At 34.9% G+C, this 10,000-nt stretch overlaps 1 protein-coding gene across 1 annotated transcript in view; it reads left to right on the top strand.

The window, feature by feature from the left end:
- FOXP2 (forkhead box P2) overlaps positions 1-10,000 on the top strand; it is a 421,770-nt gene that overhangs the window by 365,517 nt on the left and 46,253 nt on the right. Inside the window, exons 10-11 of the mRNA XM_062583508.1 lie at positions 6,004-6,217; positions 7,847-7,951. Of these exons, the coding sequence (XP_062439492.1) occupies positions 6,004-6,217; positions 7,847-7,951 (319 nt within the window). The remainder of the gene's footprint in view (positions 1-6,003; positions 6,218-7,846; positions 7,952-10,000) is intronic.

Genomic DNA, 10,000 nt, shown 5'->3' with positions numbered 1-10,000 from the left:
AGTACTTTTATGGAAGAAAACAGCTTTTGATTGCCTTTTCTTAAATATAAAATGCATATTTATTAGCCTTATGTGCTGAAAAATTTTTCTAATAGCATCACATTCAAGCACCATTGCTTTTCTTTGAGGAATTACAGAAATCTGATTTAGTAGGAATGTAATCATTTCACATAATATGTCTAAAAGATACTGGACAGTGATATTAAAGTCGTTCCAAAACTTACTTTTTCTTTGTTTCTTCTAAGAAAAGAAAGTGTTTTATATGGAAAAGCACTTTGAATCTTCAACTGATGACATGAATTTAGGGGCATATCTTAGAATTCCTTTTCTTTGCTATTCCTTTTTATTTGTTATATGCGACATCAGTTTTTGTAAATTGTGAATACAGTAATAAAGAATTGTGACTGACAAATAATAGTAAAGGCTTTTAGAAGATAAAAATTTTCCCATTGTCACTTTGATCAAGATTTCTCAATATGATAAATAACCTCAAACTCTCTACTACACTCTATTCAACAAATACATTCACAATCAAAAGAAAGTGGGGCACACATTTTTTTGAAAAGTAAATAAATTTGAGAAAAAATACTGCTTATGTTTTAGGACGAGGCCAAAATCTTTATACGTTAAAGACCGTCTGTTGCATAATATTCTGATCTCTGAAGCTCTGGGCCTGCAATGAGCATTATTTAGACAGTGTTCATGACAGGTAACATCATTACTTTTAATTAGCCTTTATGCCCGTATGTAGGTTCCTCCACCAGATAGATAACTATTAAGAAATTGAAGCCTTGGAAATTCAATTAACAAGAGCAGAGTACGTTATATAGACTATAAGATAGACCCCAAAAAAAAAGGCAGAAAAAGACATGAGAAATACTTGAAGCCTCAGTCCCTGGAAATCAGAGATTACAAATAAAATACATAGATTCCATACGTTTTCTTGTGTGAAAAAATGGGGACACAGGCATACCTAAAGATACAAAAAAACACAAAACAACAAAAAAAGCCACAAATAAGCTATTGCATTAAATATTATTATTTGGGAATAGCAGTGGGGGGGCAAGTTGATTCATAAATTTGTACATGTGAGACTGGCAATGCTAGTTTCCTTTTGTACGAAGTCATATCAGAAAAAAAGTAATTGAAACACAGCCTCCCCCTGAACAGCTTTACCTTCTGCAACCTCCTCTTGTGCCATCTGTTGCAAGAGGAATTCCTCAGGTTTTCTCTCACATTAAGCATTCCCCACAGATTTCCCTCAGCACTCCTACCCAATTGCATTCATTAGTTTAATGCAACAGTCATTCATCTGGTTCTACTAGAAAAACACACATAAAATAATAACAAAATTTTAAAACATACTCAGGAGAACTAGTGAATAGCCACCCCAGTTTCTTTTACTCAAAGACTTAAGTGTAAGTGAAGTCATGACAAGAAATTGACCCTAAGAAAAATAATACAATTTTTTACATTTAAAATATTTCTGGATTGTTCTTTCTAAAGTAAATCAACCTCTTGTTTGCTTCTGTCCTGTTCCTTTTTAATTATAATGAATTCCAGTCAAGTTTTTCATTCTTCATTTTTCTTTTCTAGTTCTAGTAGCTTCTGTGTTTCTGGGGTTCTTTTAAGTAAATGAGTGAATTCATAGTACTTTGATTTTTGGTAGCCCTGATATGGATGAGCAAAGGAAGAAAACATAGGACTGCTTCCCCTGGAAAACCTCTCTGCGTCTCCAGAATGGCCACTAACTCTATGATAGGAGAGGTGAAGTTAGAGTGATGAGGGTACGAAGGAATGTATTTTCAGTAAGAAGCTGAAACAGAGCGAACCAAATACAGAATTATGACTGATTAAGAGTTCTTTCTGGGCTCCTCCTATAGCCACATAACGTTTTTCATAGAGAAATACAACACCCAGTCCAGTTTATAATAATGTAATGAAGATGAATAGGGTTCAGATCAGCTGAGACTTTCTCATAAGTCTTCAATTTATTTACACATAGAAAATATATCCAACTACTGCTTAGTAATTTAACATAGATGCTCCTGGATGGGGGCTTGTGACTATACAAAGAGTAAGAGGATCTTTTTTCTATTGGAAACTTAGCAAATTTTATGACAGACATTTCATGATAATATCAAACTAAACCTTCAGCATTAGAACTTACTTCAGGCAAAAGAATATCCACTGGATGCAGTAAAAGGATAGTTTTCTCCTTCCACAGTGGTGCAGGATTATATGGCTATAGAGAAGGATTTACAGATAGATAACACAAATTTAGAAATTTTTGTCCATTTAGAAATACCTGGTGAGTTACATTGGTGACTAAAAAAATAATACACGGGGTAGTCTTGTTTATAAGTTATCAGTCATAAAGAGTTCTGTAAAACACAATTTATTAGTGACAAAGAGAGAAGGGTTTTGGCGTTCATTAATATGAAAATAAATAGCTTCCAGGTTCAGCTGTGAGGTTTGCATATGGAAACACTATTTTCTCCAAGTATAGTTTCTGCCTTTAAAGGACAAGAACATTTACTATGCTTTCTTGATGGTCAGGTATAGCAAATAAGAGAGAAAAGAGGTATAGTAGCATTGATTTTATGACAAGATCTTCCCTGTCCCATATACAAAACTAGTGGCTCACAAGTCACCAGTCGACTGCATGTAGTGCTACACTGATGTTAGCTAAATGCAAAAGATCCTAACTGGCAATAATAACCCCCCCGAACACCTAAGTTTTGATCAGACCATATAGAAGAATGAGAAACAAATGTGTAGATAGTTTTAATAAGTATTATTTGAAAAATAAAAACAGATTAGGTAACATTAAAAAGAGTTACTAAACTGATCTCCAAAATTCCTGTAGATGTTTCTATACTGGCAAATTAATACTAGCTGTTTTAAGTATATTCCCAGTTTTTTATCTCACTCTGGATCATTTTCTCAATCCTTTCTCCTTTAACGTAGTGTGAGAGGATATTTTTGAGAGTTATCACAACCTATGAAGCTTTAAAACTTACCCTGCTTTTACCTCCAGACTAAACATCAGGCATTTTACAGGTCTCTTGTAAAGTGGGATTTGGTCTTTTCCAGACACGAAACTACATAATTGCCATAATTTACAGTAAATTACAAATTCCCTTATTATCTTCATACTTTTTAAATGTTTTGTATCCTAAAAGTAAGTATGTACATTTTATTCTAAAAGTTTTTGGAGTGCTCCAAAAAAGTGCTAAAATTAACCAGTCTGAGCCCAGAGAGAAATTCCTTTCTGCTTTTAAAAATCCAGGTGAGCTAGGCAAACTAGAGGTACAGCTCAGTCCATAGTTTACGACTATTAGGGACTGGGCTGCAGGACCACGAGCAAAGCGGGGTGGGAGACCCCTGAATACAGGTAAGCACAGTTACTCCAGCCACTGCCAACACAGACCGATTCACCCGGGGTCCCGGGGACGTTTCTCCCTTAGGGCCCAAAGTTCGACTGTCTGTGCTAAAAACTTCCTTGGTGCAAGACACAACGGTATGTTCTCCCTCTCATCACTCAAACAGTTTATTCTTGCGTTTTTATTTATTCAACACAAAGTTAGTTTATTTTTTTCAACTGCAGGAGGAAGAGAAATCAAATAATGTGCTGTGTATATCACATCACCTAACTGAATGCGTTACTTTTCATTTTGATTTGTGATTACATTTGCAGGTAACTACTACTTACTGTGCTAAAAAGGGTTCTTTGCAGAGTGGCTGGACCGTACCTACCTCATGAAAACTGCAGTAATTACTTACTTTCATTAAACAGTTACAACTAATATTACTGTTACTCCTGTTACCTGTCTTGCTAGTGCAGTAAATTGGAGCCTAGCTTCTTTGCTTACATCCTTAAATCCTAGCTTTTTGCTGTGCAAACAATATAAACTCCAGTTCTAAGACATTCCAATCAACTCTTTTTTTCACTTTTTAAATAATTGAGTTTACCATTGGATGTTGATATCTAAGCTAGAATAGCAGGACACAAAATAACAGTCTAAAAATGAGCTCCTTAAAAAAAATTTAAAACTGTGAATACCTTTCAACCAATTTGTTTCCTGGCTACCTCCAGAAATTATTTTTGTAAATAACTAATAGTCTATTTCTCATAATTTTGTATACTTCATGGTAAGACAATTACTGAGAAATAGTAAGGAACTTACTGTAATTTTTCATAATTTTTTCTTGAATGCATTTCAGTGGTGTGAGTTCCTATATCCTCAGTATAAAATGGTATCTAATAAACAAACTTGCCAAATGGTGAAAAAAGATCTTCACATCTTTCTAATGCATCTTTTTTTAACAAACCAAACTATCCTCAATGAAAAGTCTGAATGATTAGACTAATTCTAAATCCTTTCCAGAAGATCAATAAGCTTGAGCTATTTCAGAAAATAAGAGCAAAAATTAAATTCAGACTGAATCAGCATTTTGAATACTTTGCATCTACCATGCAGTTCAGGTACTGTGAGCATGTCTTAACATAACTTCAGTAGTTAAGATGAGATGCAAATGGCTGTTAAATTTCAAGATACCTCTGACCCAAACTATGTCAAGCTGAAAAACCTGTGTGTGAAACCAGATCCTTCACGAGCAGCTGTCTGTGATTCTCATTCTTTTCTACATCTAATTTGAGTGCTCTTCAAAAGAGAGATGACGTTTATACAGATTGGACAAAAGATACTTGTAGTTGTGGTAAACTCTGTATCATTCAGTATCATCATTTCCTATCTTAGATGTGTGTTTGGAGGAAAGATAGGAGCTTGTGTTTTGGGGGTTTTACTTCAGGCAGAAGCATGTTGTAGTGGAGATGGCTTCATGTAAAATACTCAGCTCAAGCCACACAGCTGTAATACAGATACATGAACGTATTCAGCCACTGCTATTTGTAGCCAAGGATGAATCCTGGGAACTACAAATGCAAGGCTTACAAGTGGAGTAGAGAGCAAACATTTCTTTAAGCTATATCTGCCAGTACCTGGTGGCTAGACTCCAAAATAGTGCTGTCTGCACACTAGAGAAGTTTGAGAAGCTCTTTCAATTTTTGTACGGCTGCCCGTGACCCCAGGAGACTGATGAGGCAGAGTCTCCTTTCTCCTAGCCAAGTTCTCCAGTTTGTTGCCTGCAATAGAGCCGGACAAAAAATAGTGGAGGAGTTTGACGGTCTGCGTGTAATTTCATCCTTGCAGAGGGAGTTCTAAATGGACCAGTTTTGTTGGCTTTCTCACTCTTCGGTGCCATTGCATGACATCAAAAAGCAATCACCAATATCTAGCTCTGTGCTGTCGTAGTTTTGTTCTTTCAAATATTTAATTTGTTTTTGTCTCTTAAAAACACATTTTTAATCTGAACAATTTGCTAATTATTAATCTAATTAATATGTATGTACTATTAAAGTTAGATGCATTCTGCCCAAATGTTAAATTTGTTATGATCTGATTGACTTCAGTTTTGTCTTCTGATTTTTCTCTCTCATCTTGGCTTTCCCCACTCCTTACTTTTTAAGTCTTCTAAGAAAATATTATTGCATGTATTCTTAATGTGATGTATTTTTCTGTTTTCCATTTCAATCTAATGAAACAACAATTCTAAAAGCTGAGTAAACTGGGAGTGTTGAGTCATGTTTGCATGTAAAGAAGTGGATTCTACAGACAGCAGAAATCTCACCTAAATTTTTTGGGGTAGTAGTTTTTAAAGAAGTAGTTAAAAGTTCTTGATTTGAAGGAGTGTTTTAAGAAGCAGTTGAATGTTATTAAATTTGGCGGGTTTTAATTGATTGTTTATAGCACAAAAGAAAGGCAGTTAAGATTACCTGGATTTTGATAGAAGAAAATTGAAATTATGATTTACAACATGTTGATTGTGCTGGAAAAAGAGCATCACCTGTAATGTTGGCATTAATCCATTAATAACACTGAGCTCATTATGTGAAACTCTTATTTTCTTATATTAGTGGGGCTCTGTTTCATTTTATAGCTGGCTTAAGCCCTGCTGAGATTCAGCAGTTATGGAAAGAAGTGACTGGAGTTCACAGTATGGAAGACAATGGCATTAAACACGGAGGGCTAGACCTCACTACTAACAATTCCTCCTCTACTACCTCCTCCACCACTTCCAAAGCATCACCACCAATAACTCATCATTCCATAGTGAATGGACAGTCTTCAGTTCTAAATGCAAGGCGAGACAGGTAATGCTCATGAGATTTCAACTCTGCTTATCATGTGACATAAAGCTGTTGTTTAACATCGGAAGGGGCATTATTTCAAATCGCAACATAAAACTTAATACAGTTACTTAAGAGATTATGGAGACCTAATTTTTCTAAATTGTTTATCAATAGGGCATCGTTGTCAATAATGATGTCTGGTTTTGTCAGTGCAGCTGCAATTCCCTGCCTGCGGTTTTATACTGCATGAACTTATGGTACTTTGGTAACTATTAGAGATCCCAGAATAGCAGATGCTGTTTTAGAGATGTCAGTGCAGATTTGTGGGCACTTCGTAGGCGCATGTTTTCATGCATATTTGAATTCACGCATCTGGCAGTCAGACATTTTACTATTGAATCAGACACTGCTTTTTCGTAGAAAATGTACATATGTCTGGTAAACTGATGCTACAATTCAGTGCGAAGATTCCATGTAAAAAGAGCTTTATTCAGTTAGTACATTGAGACAGTTTGTCTACCTCTTGTGAAGGAAACCACTGAATTTTGCTTCTTGTGTATACACTACAGTAACTCAGTTGACATTTCATACAAATTTTTAGTTGCATTAATGTAATGCAATAGAATGTGACCATATAGATGAAGTTAAAATCATTTTTCAGACACACTGTTCTTTATTTTCAAGTGATCGATTAAAAGTGTAAGAGAATATTTATTATCTGTAGCACTTACGACTGGTGCTGTATGTTAGGATTGACCGATGTAGATGATCTCAGTAAAAAATAGATTTTAATTTGTATCTACATAATCAAAATTGTAAATAATTTCATTTTCTTATAAATATGTGCTTTAATTATGATAATGTTTGAAATAGGAGACTATAATTTAAGTATTCCTGGTCTTCATTTCACTGTGAGGGCACTTTCTACTGTTATCTTTTACTGCACAAAAACTGTTACTTCTCTAGAAACTTTTATAGTGGTACTTATGGTTCAGCTTAATTTTTGATTATATGTCAGACAAGTTGGTTCTTTTCTCTGGAACATATGGCTAGTGCCCAACTCCATGGAGCAGTCCCCTGAACCTCCTTGATACCTGCACGTGGATGAAACTATTCCTGAGGTTCCAAAAAAAGAAATGGAAAAGAGCTGGGGTCTTTTATAAAGCCGAGTAGTTAATTGAAGCAACAGTTGTGAATAAAAATATTTATTTATAAAAGTGGCTTTAATTTTACACTTATTTTAGCAGAAAACCCAAATATTTTATAGTAACAGTCATATTATTCATAAATTCTGACCGTCCATCTTCAGTATTTCTTTGCAGAATTGATCACCTATGAGTATATTTTTTATTTATAGGTAAAATGTTACACCAAGGTCATATGGCAGAATTAGCATATGGCATTATACAGTCATCTTATTTTTTCATCCTTTATTAACAGTCATCTTTGGCTCTATTTCTTCTCTAATTGGAACATCATCTAGCCTTGGCAGTTGAACTATTCAATAGAACGATTAAATTTTTCTGACTGCTCTGAGCTAAATTGACCTGTTTTGACCTGTTTGTCACTGATCGTAACCTGACAGGCGCAAGCAGCCTCCAACGATTATGGCTTTTGAGATGAATCTGATGCCTTATTCTTTTGCTACAGCTCGTCACATGAGGAGACTGGGGCCTCCCATACTCTCTATGGGCATGGAGTTTGCAAATGGCCTGGCTGTGAAAGCGTTTGTGAAGATTTTGGACAATTTTTAAAGTAGGTTGGTTTTTTATTCATTGGTAAAGGGTTGTTTAAGGCTAGGGAAACAGAAAGATGGCAAACAAAGTTCTACAGTAAATCACATTGGAGATTTTTTATGTGTTCCAAGCAACTGGGTAATCGAGGCTATCTGCAGAGGGTCAAATTGTTATCCTTTCTTTCATGTTGAACACTTTTGCAGGCCTTTCAAAAGCACAGTGTTTAATCCTCTTATTATCCTTTACTGAAATTGAGCCTCAGAAAATTTGAAGAGATGCTTTAGATTGTATATTCGATAGTAGAGGTATGAAAAAGCACGTTTTAAATTCTGACAGTTTGCGTATAATGGGAATTATGTGTGTAATATAAATAGAAAAGCACAAAAGACTAAGTGTGACCATTTAACTCGCACTTGATAATTTATTTTTGCTTTTACTCCTGTACATACACAATATATACAGACCTTAAACATTACGAACAGGTGGGTTTTCACCTTTCAGAACTGAAGAGTGATGTGGAAAGATTTTACTTTCTCAGTCTGGTTTGGCCAGTTGTTGCCTGATTCAGAGCATTTAGAAAATAAACGACTCAGTATTTCAGCTGCGGCTTCAAACTGCGTTTGGTACCTGGAGGTTTTGTTTGTTTGTTTGTTTGTTGTTTAATTTAACTGGTTGCTAGTGCTTCGATGTTCACTTAACTCTGCTGCCCGAATGCTGAATCTCTACCTGTCTGTATTACGGACTGGTCTTCATCAGAAGAGCCGTAGTCATTTTGGTAAGCAATAGATCTTAATGGAAAGCCACAGATAGGCTTATAGAGATGAGTAACTTCAGGGGCCGAGACTCTTATGTTGTCATGGTGCAGCTAACAGGGTGAATGAACTGTTTCATGCTTCATCAACAATTAAGTTAATTAGCTCATTTGAAATTGCACTGCTTTGTTGCCAGGATGTTGGCAGAAACATCAAAAAGATGTGTTTACGAATGGGAGACTATAACAGAAGCACCTTAACAGCAAGCCATAAGTATTCAGCCGCAGTAACTTTTATAACAGAATTATAGTAATACTTTTCACAGAGTATTTTAACTGCTCTTTCCATCTTTCATGCTATTTTTCATTTTTAAATGAAATAACTGAAACTTACTTCCAAATCTTAGCTGCTGCATTTCTCTCTCATGAAAAGTTTTTGTTTATAAGTACATTAAATGGAATGTAAAAGTAGTGGCTTGTTATTGGAAAAATTGTAGAAGATTTAAAGGAACCTAGTTTAAATACGTTTGTATTAAAAGGAAAAGGAAATTTCCCAAATTCAACATCGTATTCTAAGTATGATTAATAGTTAGAATGGTAATTGATTTAACTCAAGCATTTTCCTCTTCAAGAAAAAAAAAAAAAAAAAAAAGTGGTGCTAATTCTGGCAAGTCTTTTCACATCCATTATGTCAGGTCTCTTGTTACAATCCACAGTCACTAAAACCATTTTGATTAACATTGTGTAGGGCTAGGTTTATGGATGCGCTTGCTTTCCTGAACCAAATAACTCTGGAAGATGTGAAAGAGACATAAAACATCTTGATAATTCTGGTGTAGAGTCAATCAGGGTTTAGAGCAGTGTCATGGCTTTTGTCCCATACACCAGCAAAAAATGTTTGAGAATATTTTATTATTTCTTCTTTTCATTCAACTCTATTTTCTATGTCCTTAAAACAAATAAGAAATCATGGTGCTGAATAGGTGAGCTTGTTTATGGAATAGAAATATTCCTACATTTTACACCGGTGTCAAGATGGAAATCAATACATAACCTTGCATTAGATTCTTTAGTACCTTTTCATGTTCACACTAATGCAAAATCCCCATTACAATTAAAAAACATTTTCTTTCAATTAAATATCAACTTTTAGTCCAAAGATTGACCATTTTTCCAACCCATTAACTTTATAGGGGATGACAGGACTAATGGCTGTAGTTTTCAAGGCTTTGCTCTTAGTCTAATCTTTGTTACGATGTTTTAGAGTCTCTGACTTGAAACAATATGATACCTGTGTTAAGAAAGTTAATGCAAGTA

The sequence above is a fragment of the Rhea pennata genome, chromosome 1 (genome assembly GCF_028389875.1).
Source record: "Rhea pennata isolate bPtePen1 chromosome 1, bPtePen1.pri, whole genome shotgun sequence".
NCBI classification, from domain to species: Eukaryota; Metazoa; Chordata; class Aves; order Rheiformes; family Rheidae; genus Rhea; species Rhea pennata.
Note: the sequence above shows the minus strand (reverse complement) of the source record. Positions and strands in the feature narration are given on the sequence as shown.